General features: G+C 42.3%; 2 protein-coding genes across 3 annotated transcripts in view; both read left to right on the top strand.

Moving 5' to 3' along the window:
• LOC146713278 (ICOS ligand-like) overlaps positions 1–17,036 on the top strand; it is a 166,570-nt gene that overhangs the window by 60,436 nt on the left and 89,098 nt on the right. The window lies entirely within an intron of this gene.
• Positions 14,745–16,325, top strand: LOC146713283 (uncharacterized). Of its 2 annotated transcripts, XM_085446973.1 has the most exons (5): positions 14,745–15,015; positions 15,113–15,224; positions 15,539–15,627; positions 15,742–15,914; positions 16,078–16,325. In XM_085446973.1, the coding sequence occupies exons 2-5, from the start codon at positions 15,169–15,171 to the stop codon at positions 16,105–16,107; spliced, it is 348 nt and encodes a 115-aa protein (XP_085303099.1). In that variant the 5' UTR covers positions 14,745–15,015; positions 15,113–15,168; the 3' UTR covers positions 16,108–16,325. The 2 variants fall into 2 exon arrangements, with proteins under 2 accessions (XP_085303099.1, XP_085303107.1); XM_085446981.1 differs by having other exon boundaries at positions 14,745–15,224.

The raw sequence follows: 17,036 nt of genomic DNA, 5'->3' as shown, positions 1-17,036 counted from the left end.
CGCATTTTCATACCTCTGCCAACAGGTTATGGGCCCAGGAAGCTAAGAAGTTTTCCAAAAGAGTCCATGTGGTTTTGCCACCGAGAGAAACGCCGCGACGTACTGCGCACTCGGTGAGGATTAGCATACCATGCTAGCGCCATGAGCCGACGAGCCGCTGAGTCAAATAGCCGTTGGGCTCGGCTAGTTTTTGATGGAGACGAAAAGAATTACGAACTATGGGAGACGAAATTTTTGGGCCACCTTCGTCTGCAAGGTTTAAGAGACATTATTTTGAAGCAGCCTACCGACGCGGAGGGAGAAGAAGAGAGAGCAAAGAATGCAGAGGCCTACGCGGAGCTGATCCAGTTTCTGGATGACAAAAGTTTGTCTCTTGTTATGCGAGAAGCAGCGGATGATGGACGGAAGGCACTGGGGATTCTAAGAAACTATTATGCAGGTAAAGGAAAGCCTCGTATAATTAGCCTGTATACAGAACTCACTTCGCTCCAAAAGTCCAGCAGTGAGAGTGTGACTGAGTATGTGATACGAGCAGAGACAATAATCACATCCCTGAGGAATGCTGGTGAAACTTTGAGTGATGGGCTATTGGTAGCAATGGTTTTGAAGGGACTGCCAGAATCGTTCAAACCGTTTGCGATCCATGTCACACAAAGTGAAGTTGAAGTGACTTTTGCTGAATTTAAAACTAAACTGCGAAGCTTTGAAGACACAGAGAAAATGCGCGCCGCAGCGTCAGATGACAACATCATGAAAGCACGTGCACGACCGAGCGACAATCCCACGTTTGAAAAATTGAATGACCGTGGGGCCGGCAACGCAGACATAATGTGTTTCAGATGCGGACTAAAGGGACACAAAGCCAGGACGTGTCAGCGCAAGCAGTGGTGTAGCGAGTGTAAAAGCACCACCTATCGGGACTCAACATGCAGACGGAAACGGCGGCAAGACAATGCACGGAAAGTTTCCGAGGAGTGGGGTAGCAAAGACTACGCATTCCGGGTAAGCAGTGAGGGTGCAGTGTTCCAGTCAGAGCATGGCGTCAACAAAAAGGGTCTGATGGTGGACACAGGGGCAACTTCGCATATTGTTACAGATATAACGAAGTTCAGGAGATTCGACGACAGTTTCCAGCCCAAGTCACACTACGTAGAGTTGGCTGACGGCACCAAGTGCACTGGAGTTGCAGAGCAAAGAGGGGAGGCAGAGTTTTGCTTGATGGACAGCAGGGGGCAGTGCCACAAAACAACCTTGAAACAGGCACTGTACATCCCATCGTATCCAGAAGACATCTTCTCTGTGAAAGCAGCTACCTCAAATGGAGCAACTATGATCTTCAAGCAAGGAAAAGACACCCTGCGACACAAAGACGGTACAAGGTTCCCAATATATGAGTACAACAGACTGTACTACCTACAAACAGTAAACACTGAAGGTAAAGACCAGTGTAAGGGTTGCTATGACATGCAAACATGGCATGAAATTCTTGGTCACTGTAATTATGATGACATTCAGAGATTACAGGGTGTTGTTGATGGTATGGCAATCAAAGGAAAAACAGATAAATCTGTCTTGCATTGTGAAGTGTGCACACAGGGAAAGTTTGTTCAAACTAGAAACAGGGACCCTGATGCACGAGCCAAAACCGCCTTAGAGCTGGTACACACAGATCTAGCTGGTCCAGTAGACCCAGAGTCCAGAGATGGATATAGATTTGCACTATCATTCACTGATGACTATTCCAGTGCAGTGTTTGTGTATTTTCTGAAAAATAAGAGTGACACAGCAAAAGCAACTCAGAAGTTTTTGGCTGATACAGCCCCGTATGGGCAAGTTAAATGTATCAGGTCTGACAATGGAACAGAGTTTATGGGAAATGAGTATCAGGCACTCCTTAGCAAAAACAGAATCAGGCATGAGACCTCAGCACCATACTCACCACACCAAAATGGTACTGCAGAACGCAATTGGCGCACTCTTTTTGATATGGCCAGGTGTATGTTAATAGAGAAACAGTTACCTAAAGAGTTGTGGACTTACGCAGTGCAAACAGCAGCTGTAGTGAGGAATAGATGTTTTAACAGACGCACAGAACAGACACCATATTTAATGCTGACAGGAAGAAGGCCAAACCTTTCCAGGATGCAGACATTTGAGTCAGTGTGTTATGCCTACAGGCAGAACAAGAGAAAACTAGACTCAAGGTGTGAGAAAGGAATTTTTGTTGGATATGACAAGAACAGTCCAGCTTATATGGTCTACTACCCGGGCAGTGGGAAAGTACAGAAGCATAGACTGGTGAAGTTTGAGACTGTAGCATTCCAGCCGGACTTTATTGAGACGATGCACTCAATGATCATTACGGATGGACCATGGTGGGGTATTCCAACCCATTTATTCACAAATTGCCATAGACACATCGTAAGAGCTGTAATCATAACATAAAACAAATAAACATTCACTTGATATAACCACGTTTCTGTTATGCTAATCAATTCACAGAAAAGGCACAGGAGGTGCTAGCATCAGCCTGCTAGATCGCTCATAAACTTATTAACAATCAAGTAATACATTTACAAATTGTCCGAAATGTAAACAACAAGTACAACACACAAACATACCTGTTCGCCTTCCAGCTAGATGCTAATTTTAAGATGGATGGAAAACGATAACCTTCTCATTAATCCTTTCTGCGGCAAGCAGTTGCGGTACGATCTTCCTTCCCGGAAGTTGCCCGTTCCGAATTTCAAAATAAGAGTCTAATCTATATTATAAAGTATAATTCGTTCAGGGATTTAACTGTTTGAAAAATATCAAATAAACAAATAATCTGGGTCATTTACACTCCCACCAAATCATTAGTGTTCAAAAACATAACTCCATAAACATAGGAAGAAAGAACACAATGATTTCATAATACAAATAATGACCCAACAACAGAAGCATAGTATGCAAGGAATGGACTAGTCACCTTCCAACAATAAGACTAGTTTTTGAACTGGCCGTTCGAGCACTGACCGCTTAGTAAGACGTTCACCATTTTTGCCAAGTTTCCTGTCACCTAGACAGAGCTTCACTCTCCTAACCAGTCCATCTCTGTCCATTGTAGTCTCTACGACTCTTCCCAACCTCCATTCATTTCTGGGCAAGTCTTCATCCTTCATTATGACTATATCCCCGATCTGCAGGTTTCTCTTTGGGGTGTGCCAGCGTTGTCTAAAAGCAATGTTGGCTAAGTACTCTTTCTGCCAACGGCTCCAGAACTGCTCGGCCAAATATTGTACGTGGCGCCATCTCTTTCCTGCACTGTAGAGAGGCCGATTGACTTATCCTTGTTGATCCTTCGAAGAATGCGAGCCACTGCACAGATGGCGCGAGTCCAGGATGAGAACTTTGCCAGCCGATAAGTAAGAGAATCTTGTTCTACAGTTTCCGTGTTTAGAGTCCGTGTTTCCTTAACTTCTGGATCTCCGACTGACAGTTCCGGAGCCACCTCTTCTGAGAGGTCAACTCCCTTTTCCCATAGAAATGCAGGGCCGGTAAACCAGTCCGATGATATTAGCTCATGGACAAAACAACCTCTAGAAGCACGATCCGCAGGATTCTGGTCAGTAGGGACGTATCTCCATTGCCTTTGATTCGTGTAGAGATGTATCTTCTGGATATGGTTGGCTACGAATGTATGAAAACGTCGAGCCTCATTATTGATGTACCCTAGTACAACCTTGGAATCGGTCCAAAAATGCTCTTCAATGTCCGCATATCCAAGTTCTTCCTTTAAAACATTGCTGGTTTTCACAGAGATGACTGCAGCCGTCAACTCTAATCTTGGGATCGTGGTGACCTTTGTTGGGGCGACGCGAGATTTGGCCATGACTAAAGCACAGTGGATGTCTCCTTCTTCATTGCTAAGCCTTAGATATGAACACTGTCCATAGCCAGTAGTGCTTGCGTCGGAGAAGTGATGTAACTCACGTTTAATAACCCTTCCGAAATCTGCCGGGGCATAACTTCGGGGTATATTTATCCTCTCCAAGTTGTTGAGGTCGTTTTTCCATTTCTCCCACCGTGGACGAAGTTCATTGGTTAGAGGGTCGTCCCAACCTGTTCCATGGCAGCACATCTGCTGCAGCACTTCCTTTCCAATGAGCAAAAAGGGGGCTATGAGACCCAAGGGATCGTACAGGGATGCAACAATGGACAATATGCCTCGACGTGTTGCAGGCTGTTCCTTAAGGTTGGTGCTGATCTTCAGGCAGTCTGATTCGACGTGCCATTGGATACCCAACGCTCTCTCTGAAGGTAAGTTATCAAAGGCAAGGTTGAGGTCTTTAATGTCTGATGCACGTTTAGTTGCTGGTATGCTTACCAGGACAGCTTTGTCATTGGACACAAACTTGTGGAGCCTAAGACCACCCAGGGCACAAAGTTTTCTGGCTTCTTCTGCTAACTTGATAGCCTTCTCTGAGCTGTCTGTACTTGTGACTCCATCGTCGACATAGAAATTTCTCAGAATGAACTGAGAGCCTAATGGGTATCGGTCTTTATTTTCTGTAGCCAAATGCTTCAATCCGTAGTTCGCACAGCCAGGCGATGAGGCTGCGCCAAAGATATGCACCCTCATACGGTATTCTTGGGGCTGTGCACCGAGATCTCCTTTCTTCCACCAAAGGAAGCGCAGGTAATCCTGGTCTGACTTCTTCACATGAAATTGGTGAAACATTTTCTCTATGTCGCACATCAATGCAGTGGAGTGCAACCGGAAGCGAAGAAGTACACTGTTGAGATTGTTCATCAGGTCAGGACCAGTGAGCAGATGATCATTCAAACTGGTTCCCTGGTACTTGGCAGAGCAGTCGAACACCACGCGCAGTTTGCCTGGCTTCTTGTCGTGGAATACACCGTGATGAGGTATGTACCATTTTTCGCCCTCTTTCCCATCATCGTGGACTTCCTCTGCATCACCCCTTTCTATGACCTCCTCCATGAACTTGATATACTGTTCTTTGTACCCTTCATCCTTTAACAGCTTCCTCTTTAGATGGCTCAGACGTATGACTGCAAGCTGTTTGTTGTCAGGTAAGGTAGGTCTCTCCTTAAAGGGCAACGGCATCTCGTAGTGACCTAGACTGTTCTTTTCGATGTGGTTCTTGAGTTTGTCCAGGAACAGGATGTCCTCCTGAGACACTGGTTTGCCGTCTTCCTTAGCATCCTTAAAGTCAGACTCTAGAATGCGAATGGCATCTGCCGGAGTGACTGGTGGGAGCTCCCTGACTGCAACTCGGAAGCACTGTCCCGCCGTACTTGAGGTGTCGGGGCATGTCGACGTACCACCAACTATGCTCCATCCTAAGTCGGTATGAATTGCATAAGGCTCATCGTCTCCTCCCGTTATGACGTCTCTTGGTGCCATTGCTCGTGCGCAGTTATAGCCTATCAATAAACCAACCTCACAGTCCTGTAGAGGTGGAATCTCTTCTATGACCTTGGAGAGATGATTCCACCTTTTAGCTGTCTCGCATGTTGGGATATGGGCTCTGTTTACTGGTATGCAATCCTTGGTATAAGCAGGAGGAAGGTCGATGAGGAGGGAAGAGCGATAACCCCGAACACAAAGCCCTGAGACTCTTTGGCTCTTTACGATCACGTCGCGTCCAATCATCGTAGTTAACTTCAGCTTAACTGGACAGGAATCTGCCTTTAATACATCACTCAGTTCCTGGTCAACAAACGTCGTGTCGCTTTGCGTGTCCAGCAAGGCGTAAACCAGTTTCTCAGTTCCTGTATCCTTTTTTGACACCCACACAGGCACAATCATTGATGTGTTAGTTGGCTGTCCAGTAATCACTGACATTGAAGTTGCAGCAGCCTCCGTTTGGCCGGCATTGCTCAGGATAGTGGTTTCCTGTGGCAGAACTCTTTCCTTCTTTAAATAGTTGTCATCGTGTAAACAAGTGGGATGTTTACCCTTGCACGTGTTGCATGAGTGTCGATGTCGACAGTCTTTTGCACTATGTCCAGGTTTGGTGCAGCCATAGCAGAGCTTATGTTTTCTGACAAAATCTCGACGCTCCTCCAGAGTTTTAGCAATAAACTTGGGACATCCATGTAGTCTGTGTTGATTATTTTGACAGAAGGCACAAGGAGACCTTTCCTTTCCTTTAACTGGCTTGAGCCTCTCGGTGTCAGCCTCAGTCTGTGTGTTTAGAACCCTTGCCTTGTTCCTCTTAGGGTCTCTGCTGCCTTGTTTTGCTGTGCTCGACTCAGAGCCGCGGAGGGCATAAGCTGAGGTGATTGGATTGCAAGCAATCTCTGCCTCTGTCGCCATAAATGCGGCGAAGTCCTTAAAACTGGGGAATTCCTTATTGCCCTTTAAGGCTTCAGTAACCTTCCTGTTCCAGTGAGATGCTATCCACTCTGGTAGTTTAAGGATTAGCTTCTTATTCTCTTCACAGTCGTTCAGTATTTCGAGGCTCTTCACATGTGTCATTGCATCTTGGCAAGCGTTTAAGAAATCTGAGAAGTCTCTTAATCCTTCTGCATCTCTTGGTTGGATCTTTGGCCAATCTGTGAGCTTATCTCTGAAGGCTTTCTGTATAATAAAGGTTTGGCCATATCTGTTATCCAGTTTGTTCCACGCATCCTTATAAGCGTCGCTGTCATTCCTATAGAAAGTTCCTTCTAATGTTTTACGAGCTGGGCCGCCTACATACTTCCTCAAGTAATAAAGTTTGTCTGCTGGGGAGATGGCCTTTTTGTCAATAAGTGACATGAATGAAGTTTTCCACTCAATGAACTGAATGGGGTCCCCACTAAATACAGACGGCTCTGGAACTGGAAGTCTATTTAGAGCCATACTGTCTTGTAGGGCTTGGGCAAGGGATGACACGTTTAGGTCGAGTGGCGATGCTGTGACGGTGGGAGTTGGAGGGTTGATAGCAGGGGGAACATGATGATTTCCCACTGAACTATTAGAGGAATGGAGACTGCCTTCCTGCGAGGCTACCTGGCTGTAGACTTGCAGTTTGGCCCGAGCAGCCCTCAAATTCTTTTCTGCTTGAAGGCGTTCAAGTCTGCGCTTTTCTACTTCCATTTTTCTGTGCTGTTCCTCTATCTTCTCCATTTGTCTCTCTTCTTCCAGCAACCCTTCAAATTCGACTTCCTTAGCAGCTAGCTCTGCTGCTGCATCCGCCTGTTTGAGTGTTAGAGTAGTGCTTTTGTGACTACGGATTGACTTTGTCACTCTAGATGCGGTGGATCCATAGATGGAGCGTGCGTAGCTGTTCTTAAGCAGCTCCCTGAGACGGCAATGTACTTGTTCTGCATCATAATCACCATCGAGATCTGACATTCTCTCGTAGGTAACTTTCATAATTTCGGCTGTAACTGCCTCACAACTGTCAACGTGACGTCTTAATTCTGGAGAAGGTGTAATGTGACTTCGTATTTCAAGGTAAGTGTTTAACACAGTTTCTTTCTCTTTCTCCAAAGAATCCATCAAAGATGCCAGCTCGCCTTTACTAATGTCTGACTTGAGCTGCTCTCTTGACTCTCGGGCTCGAATCTTCCATCTTTCGTACGTTGAGATGAACTTTCTTTCCCTTTTTCTTGCTTCCTCCTGCTGCATTTCGAGCGCCTTTGGAGTTGGGATTTTTGTTCGAGTGGAACGTCGGAGGCCTTCCTTAAGCTCACCTTGTAAGTTGTTCAACGTTTCTTCTCTGCGTTGAATTTCCTTCTCCAAAAGTTATATTTCCGTAGTTTCTGATGTGTCTTCAAGAGACGCCTTAAGCCCTTTGATTTTATTCTGCAGGTCGACTATCTGATGCTCTAGTTCTGTTTGTGAGGAGGGAGTCTCCATTTCCTTCATGTTTATGTTATTTACTTATCTAATTTGCAGGCTTTAGTTAATGAGCTGCTTGTGGTTACTATAACTTAAAGGCTGCATTAACAGAAGGGAGGAGAATCTCTGCACTTTAAACCAAGTTGAAATAGAAGCGGATAACCAACACAACATTGAGAAGAAATGTATAAAATCATAAATGCAACCTGCTAGCTGTTGCAAACTGATGTGGTAAAGTAAACCTCTTATGCTAAACACAGATCAATACACCATTACTATTGTACAGTTACAAATTGAACTAAATGCCCCTCTTTCACCCCCTTTTGGGTCAGTAGAAAGAATGATAAATATACAGTAGTGGTGGTAAATACCAATAAACAAAATTACTTCACTTGTTATTACTTCATGTCCGTTGTGTCTTAATGCAGCAGATGTCCACAGTAGTTGACGACCTTCTCTCTCCCTTTAACCACCACTGATGAGAATGAATGTCCTTTCCTTGTCGATTAGAATGAAATGTTCCATACCTTTTCTGACCGTCACATCAAACCATTAAGCCAGCTGCATGATGATTATAAAGTCTCTGTCTAGAAGACCCATAGAATGGCACTGAGTTGCTCCGTGAAATGTCTTGTCAATCCCAGACGAATAGCAACACAGCTCCGTGACTCGTCCTCGTGGTTCCGTGGTGCAGAGTGGCAGCAGGATGATGCAGGGGATCAGCTCTTACTGTAGCATTCCAGCCGGACTTTATTCAGACGATGCACTCAATGATCATTACGGATTGACCATGGTGGGGTATTCCAACCCATTTATTCACAAATTGCCATAGACACACCGTAAGAGCTGTAATCATAACATAAAACAAATAAACATTCACTTGATATAACCACGTTTCTGTTATGCTAATCAATTCACAGAAAAGGCACAGGAGGTGCTAGCATCAGCCTGCTAGATCGCTCATAAACTTATTAACAATCAAGTAATACATTTACAAATTGTCCGAAATGTAAACAACAAGTACAACACACAAACATACCTGTTCGCCTTCCAGCTAGATGCTAATTTTAAGATGGATGGAAAACGATAACCTTCTCATTAATCCTTTCTGCGGCAAGCAGTTGCGGTACGATCTTCCTTCCCGGAAGTTGCCCGTTCCGAATTTCAAAATAAGAGTCTAATCTATATTATAAGGTATAATTCGTTCAGGGATTTAACTGTTTGAAAAATATCAAATAAACAAATAATCTGGGTCATTTACAGAGACTAAAAGCACTGAGCAGCTCCTTCAGTGGGAGACTGCGGCACCCACGGTGTGGGACGGAGAGATTTCGCAGGTCTTTCCTCCCCACTGCTGTCAGACTCCACAACAAAGACTTTAACTGAACAAACACACACATCCACACATGTGCAATAACACTAAGTGCAATAATCTTTTCTGGCATCGTTGTATTTTTACTCAGTTGTATATAGCATTCGTATTCTATTTTTATCTTATTGTATATTTTTATTCTATTTTATTCTACTGTATATAGTATATTATTTTATTCTATTCTGTACAGCTGTGTACTGTATTTATTCTTATTGTATTCTAATTTTTGCGTCATAACTTTTGCACTGTCCACTTCCTGCTGTGACAAAACAAATTTCCCACGTGTGGGACTAATAAAGGTTATCTTATCTTATCTTATCTTATCTTATCTTATCTTATCTTATCTTATCTTAAAACAAGAGTAGTGAGACAAACACAGACTGACAAGGTGCCAGATGATGAGGGTGACTTTGAGACACCAAACAGGTTCACCAAGACCAGAGAACAGACTGATGTGAGTACAGAACACACAGATACTCAGGAACAGATCCCAGTAAGCATGTCTGAGATGAGCAGCCAGTCACAGGAGAATGAACTCTACTGCGAGGCTGCAAGGTATCCTTCCAGAGTGAGAAAGAGGCCTGGGTATTTAAGTGAATATGTTACTGATAAGGAGGATTGTGATCAAGTACTTACAAACATGGATTATTGTTACAGAGCAATGTGTAACATTCCCCAAACATTCAAGGAAGCAATAACTTCATATAACTCAGAGAAATGGGTCAGTGCAATGGATGAAGAGATGCAATCACTAAGAGAAAATGACACATTTACCTTAACCACTTTGCCTGAGGGTAAGAAGACAGTGGGGGGTAGATGGGTGTACGCAGTCAAAAACAATGTTGATGGATCTGAGAAGTACAAGGCACGTGATGTTGCTAAAGGATATAGTCAGAGGATAGGTGTGGATTATGAAGAAACATTTTCCCCTACTGCTAACCTGACTAGTATCAGAGTGTTGATGCAAAAGGCAGCACAAGAAAACATGCTTTTACATCAGATGGATGTTAAAGCTGCCTGTCTTCATGCACCAATAGATTGTGAGGTATTCATGGAACAACCTGAGGGTTATGAGGTAAAATCCGACACAAATGAAAAACTGGTGTGCAAGTTGAAAAAGTCGCTATATGAGCTAAAACAATCAGGCCGAAATTGGAACAAGTTGTTGCATGAATATCTGAGTGAGAACAACTTCGTGCAAAACCCCGCTGACCATTGTGTTTACACAAAAATGACAGAAAATAAGAAGGTGATTCTGATTGCATGGGTAGATGACCTGATCATTGCTGCTAGTGATGAAAGTGAACTAACTGTTGTGAAGAAAATGCTTGCAGCAAAATTCAAAATGAAGGATTTGGGTAAACTGAGACATTTCATTGGTATAGATTTTGACCAGAGTGATAACTGTGTAAAAATGTCACAAAAACAATATGTGGAAAAAATACTTGAAAGATTCAACATGCAGGATTGTAAAGAAAGACAGACACCTTGTGAGCAAAAACTGAACTATGCTGATGATGCAGAAAGGATGAGTGATGTCAAAAGGTACAGAGAGGCAGTTGGTAGTCTGATCTATTTGGCTACATGCACAAGACCAGACTTGAGTTTTATAGTCAGTAAACTTTCACAGTACTTTACTGAGCCAACTGAAGACCAATGGACTACAGTAAAACATGTACTGAGGTATCTGAAAGGGACAACCGAGAAAGAACTGTGTTACAGGAAATGTGACAACAAAGAACTGAGGTTGTGGGCATACAGCAATGCTGATTGGGCAGCTGATGTAACAGACAGACGGAGTACAACTGGTTATTGCATAAGCTTGTCTGTAGATGGTCCTTTAATCTCATGGAAAACCAAAAGACAACCTACTGTTGCATTATCTACCTGTGAAGCGGAGTACATGGCTTTAGCTGCGACCCTACAAGAAGTTTTGTACCTAATGCAACTGTTACAAGGTATTGATGGACAAAAATATGCACCGCCAAAAGTTCATGAAGATAATCAGGGTGCAATTGCGTTGGCAAAGAATCCTGTGACGAGACAGAGATGTAAACATGTTGACATAAAGTACGACTTTGTGAGGTCAACTGTGAGTGCAGGAAAAATAACTCTGGATTATTGTTCAATAGAAGAGATGGTTGCAGATGTAATGACAAAGCCTGCAACAAAAGTTAAGTTGTTCAAGTTTGAGAAGTTTATGTTTGGGCATTAACGTGGTATACGGACATGTATACAGTACTGAGGAAGAAACCTTTTGTTTGTTGTTTTTTGTTTACTTAAGAGCATCATAATATGAGAGCAAGTGGGGGTGTTGAAATAAGAAGAGAAAATGCTCTCAATTATGGAGACAGTCAAATGGTTTATTTATGTTTGATGTGTGCTTTACATTTGTGTGGCTGTTAATAAAGTTAGCGCGCTCTAGGGGGCGTATGCGTTCATCAAAAATGGCCTGTTACATCCTGGGAGGCTGTGGGAGTGTGTGGGCGTGGTGTGGTCTTCTCCCTCTCCTCCTCCTCCTTCGTTCTGGCCCCTCCCCTTGTCTCTCTCTGCCCCTGCCTTCTCCTTTAGGTCACACCTGCTGCTCATCTGCTCTCGTTACAACCAATTACCCTCAGGGGTGATATAAGCTGGAGAAGAGCAGTGTGGAGGAGGAGGGAGAGGTTTCTGGTGGATTTCCTCTGTGCTGGTCAGAGTGTGCTACTAGCCTAGGTGTGGAACAGCCTGCTGCGTGTGACCAGCCTTCTGGTGTGTGGCTCTTTGTGAGTAGTGCTTAACTGAGCAGTGATTGCTAGTGATGGGCAGATGAAGCCTCATGAAGCACTGAAGCTTTTCATTAGTGATGGCCAAATGAAGCTTTCCGAAGCACTGAAGCTTGTATTGAAAAACGGTTCATTACTCGAAGCTTTTCAACACAGTCCTCTCCGGTGACATCTGGTGGTGAAAATTTTGAAGAGCAGCTTGAATCTGCAAAATAAAACGGACAGCTGAATCATCACTGCTCACTCAAGAGTGGAGTTCTCTCTGATATTGGGCCACCGTTCCGTTGCTTTGAACATGTAATTGGTTTTGTTTTCTCGATTGGGGGGCTGAAAAAAATGTAATGCGTATTTGCGTAATACATTTTGATCAATAAACTTTCCCTATTTAAACATGCACTATGGTGGCCTTTCTTTGCTCATAACTCCTTGATGTTGGTAAATACAATAAGTGAGCAATATATATAATATACATATGATAACGCACAGCACATTATGGAGTATGCCCCTGCTGTGAAGTCCTGCCTCCATCTACTTGTCGTTTAATCACTGGACAGCTGGACAGGTTCATACAAAATATTAGATGAGGCCAATTATCCTATACATATTTTTGACCTAGGGGTGGGATTGATTGTGAACTGGAAAGGGAAAATGCTTAGGGAGCTGAGTACGGCTGCATCGTCACTGATTTGTAGAATCATTTTTGATTCGATACAGGATCCGATTCAATTTGATTGGAATCTGGAAAGTTTTGCCTCAGTCAGAAATATTACAATTCTGATCATTTAACAGTATATATCCATAATTTCGTATCTATTAAAAGAAAGCTGACACATGTGAGACTTAATTAGAGATGTAAACAGAGAGTTATGAAACCTGCAGCTGCAGAAGCCAGCGGAAAAAAAAGAGGCAAACACAGCGCGGACCCGACGACGCACCAAAATCCTACTCTGACGCGTCGGGTCCGCGCTCTGTGTTCACGTTTGTATGCAGAATCCGTAAACCTGATCCCAGTTACTGTTTTAGCTGTATGGTGTTTGACGACATGTTGTGAGGTTTAACCTGAGATGCTGGCGTTTCAGGCATAATAACGTTAATTTACAAATCGACACAGGATTTTAATGAATCAATATCACTTTATTCAATTTACCATGGATTGTAATCAGAAAGGCGATAATCAAAACCCACCCCTAATCAAGAACTTGCAAAGTAAAAACATGATCAATGTAAGGTAGCCCTTTTGTTATTTACATTTAAAAAGAGGATTAGTGTTACTGTGCGCTGGCTGAGTCTGTTTCTTTTCTTAGAAATAGTTTCTCCTGCCCTGGAGAAAATCCACTTGCATGGAACAGAAGAGGCTGTGGAGTGCAGGAACTACACTGCAAGCTGGTAGATATGCAGGTATTCCTGGGTCCTGCAGACTATCACCTAAAAACAATAAACAAAATGATTTTCTAAACTGTGTAGCAATGTAATGTACGTATAGTGTCAAATACATTTTTGTAGTCTTCATTAGCTTTAATTCACATGGAAGTGTTCCTAAAGTCATATGTTGTAATGATACCCAGATAGCAAGGAGACATTGAACAGATGTTGATTTTCCATCTGAACCATCAGAATCGTCAGGATTGAAATGTCAACACAAAACCAATGTTGAAACAACATTGAAATACTGATGAAACCTGACACTGACATTGAAATAACATTGATTCACTGTTGTTCTGTCATCGTTGATTGTTGATCTATTTATAGTTGACAAGGTGACAACAATCACGTTGAAAAACCATCGATTTATGGTTGAGCGGGAAATTAAAGCTGCTACCACTTGGACTATTCCGCAGCACCCCTATCACATTGGTACATCCCTCCAGGTAACCATTGTCTTGTACAGTAGAGCGGGACATTAGATTTACTCTCAGCGGAATTGACTGGAGAAGGCATCAGTTCATGCACTACGATTAGTGTAAGGTAAGAATGAATGACTTTTGTTCTATTCGTTATTTCCACGGTTGCATTTGAATAACAGTAAAAACAAACAAACAAACTTGTTAATGTAAAGTTTCGGATAAAATGTGGGAGCCCGAAATTGTGTCTACTTTCATCTTACAATCCGGCAACAAATAAATTGCACTGCAAACAAAGTCTATCAACAAAGAAAACATTTTCGTTTCATACTTTTCCGTTATATTCCCTTACAAAGCTAGCTTTAACGCTTCGAGGGTTCCTTTGTTCTTGCCGTCACCTCGACGCTTGACCCAGACTTTCGCTCTGTAGTTGCTTTTTAGCATAGTACTACAAAAAATTTTAAATCTGTGATATATGATTGATAAACGTAAAGGTAACTGTATAAATGTGTCCAATGACTTTGTTACTTTTAATGATTGGAGAGCACCCGCTTCGATTCGCACTCAATTCAAACTTTACGTTGCACGCTCACCTAACTTTACGCTGCACGCTCACCTAACTTGCGTTTGCACCTTTTGTCCACACGTAAACTGCGTTTAGCATTTACGTGTGGACGAGGAAGACGGAGAAAACGCAGCGTCAAAGGTGTGCGCCTATTTTGACACCACACTGTGCGCCAAGTTTTTGTCTCGGTGCCATGAATTCCTACAATGGCAGACTTAGACAAAATACTGTTAATTTTATTATCTTCAGTGTTTAAATGCTTACATATACGGGTTTGCTTGTAATTGTTGCCTATATACATTTTAAGCTATTATTTATTATTTAGTTCAATCAATAGATCAAGTTTTGTAGCGACTATGAAATATATTGTAATTATCTGTTTCCTGTTTATCCTAGACAGGGCAAAAAAGGACTCCAAATTAAAAAAAAGATAAAAATGAAAGACTGGTGCATTGTGCAGTTCAGCACTGGTGGTACAGAAATAGTCCCTAGTTCATGGATAAATGGGGAGAAATTGTCATGGCCTCCATATCCTCCGTGAGACACATTCAGGATCCACGACGCAGTAAAGAGGAGAGTTCATCCTGGTGCAACATGGCTCACCTATGCACCAGTCCGACTTCTAATAAGCCATGGTGGGTATCATCTGGATTGGTGTTGTATAAATGTAACAATAACAAGTTTTTCGTGTCCTAATTTATGTCTGGCCATACATTGTGTTTGTACTTCCAGACACATTTCACGAAGCAGAACGCAGTCTTCAGAAATATCTAAGTGAACACTGTGATATGTCTGACCTTCAGTCCGAAGCTGAAACTCAGACCAGTCATAAAAGAAAGCACAAGTAAACTTTTTTTATTTCACAAACATATCTTTGATTGCTAAGAATTTATGATCTTGTCTTTTATACATATCTGTGGTGCTTGCATACTGCAATATCACCACATAATATAGTCCAAAAAGTGGAAGCTTGTAAACTTTTTATAAATGCAAAGCCGTGTACACTTGTGCACTTCAAAAATTCCTTGTATACTGTACCTTCTTGCACATCTCCGTTTCCTGTGTGTGTTGTTATAAATCAAACTGTAACTTTAGGAAAAAATATTCCAAAAGCACATTTGTAATTACTTATGACCGTTTTCAACTTTTTTTCTTTAGACCAAATCCCCTGTACACATATAGTGACTCAGAGGATGAGCAGCCCACAAAGAAATGGTTTCCTCGGGCCCCTCGAGTGAAAATACCAGGTAATAAAATACTGTCTAGTGTCTTTGTACATATCTGTGTGTGACACAAGGAAACTTTTGATAAGTTGTCTGTATTCTTAAATACTTTAAAAAAAAATTATCTTTTTCTGTCAGACCTGACGAGAGCTGTTAACGAACTCCGTGAGGAGGTCAGAGCCATCCGCAATACCGGCTGCAATGAATCGGTAGATGCTGGGGTACTGCCTCTGGATTTGCCCTTGCACAACATTGAGGAGCTAAACAATGCAGAGCCAGCTCTTCAATCACAAGAGGCAAATAAGGCAATGGTAAGTATATAAAGGTTATGTACACTTTGTAACTATAAAGTGTAATAGCTGTCAGATGTGATTTAAATACATAACAACGGCCTGTTGGTTAAACACACAAGCACTTGCATACACATTTAAGACATGAGACACGCTAATTCCATCTCTTAAAATGTGTCTATAGGTGAGACGCTTTGCCTTGATTGGAGCCTGACGCAGCAGTTAGGGGCAAACTCTATGTCCGAGTTTGTCTTTGCACAAGCAGTGCAGAAATGGCTCCGATACGCCCCAGATCGTTTGGGTGGTGCAGGACGCACATCATGCAAAAAATTACAAACTTCTGTGAATCATATAAACGTAAATAGGAAACTGTCTTTTAATAAAGTATTTAGCAAACGAAACATGCCTATTGACCTTTTTTGGTTTATTTTTTTTCTCTGTTACATCACATGCAATGCTTTCTTATTTTAGGATATTAATATTGACATGATACATTGTGAGACATTTGGGTTTTTTTTATAAAGGGTGTCCAATTTAAGGAATAAGTACAATTATGTGTTTAGGTGGTTGAAGTATTGATGGAAACATGCAGTAGTTTAGTATTGGTTAAATTAGCTATAAAGAAAGGTAGATTTCCAGTCATGATTTAACTGTTGTTTTAATAAAAAGCAAATATGCGAAAGAGGTGGAAAATCAACACCATAGCTCAACAGTGTTTCAATATCAGAATCTGACATTGTTTCAATGTCAGCAGTATTAGAAAATATAACGTTGAATCAACGTCAGGTTTCAACATTGATTCAACATCAAAACCTGACGTTGTTTCAACGTTAAAAAAGGGTGCAAGAGTGACGTTAGGTCAACGTCACACTTCAACGTTGATTCAATGACACAGCCTGATATTGACTCAACATTGTTTCAATGTTTCCTTGCTATCTGGGTATTTACATTATGAAAACATGATTTTGGACATTTCAAGTTTTTCACTTCGGCAGATAAAATGAATTGAGCAAAATCAACTCAAAATATTCCCACACGCCAGAACGTCCTCTCTTCCTCGCTGGCTCCATATCTGTCAGTGGAATGATCACCTCTTCGCTCTCTGTCACCATCAACACACTCCACGAATCCCGTGGATGATTC

This window comes from Copadichromis virginalis, linkage group LG3 (assembly GCF_057382275.1).
Source record: "Copadichromis virginalis isolate Kocher_CV1m ecotype Utaka linkage group LG3, C_Virginalis_male_GT1.1, whole genome shotgun sequence".
In the NCBI taxonomy this organism is placed as follows: Eukaryota; Metazoa; Chordata; class Actinopteri; order Cichliformes; family Cichlidae; genus Copadichromis; species Copadichromis virginalis.
Note: the sequence above shows the minus strand (reverse complement) of the source record. Positions and strands in the feature narration are given on the sequence as shown.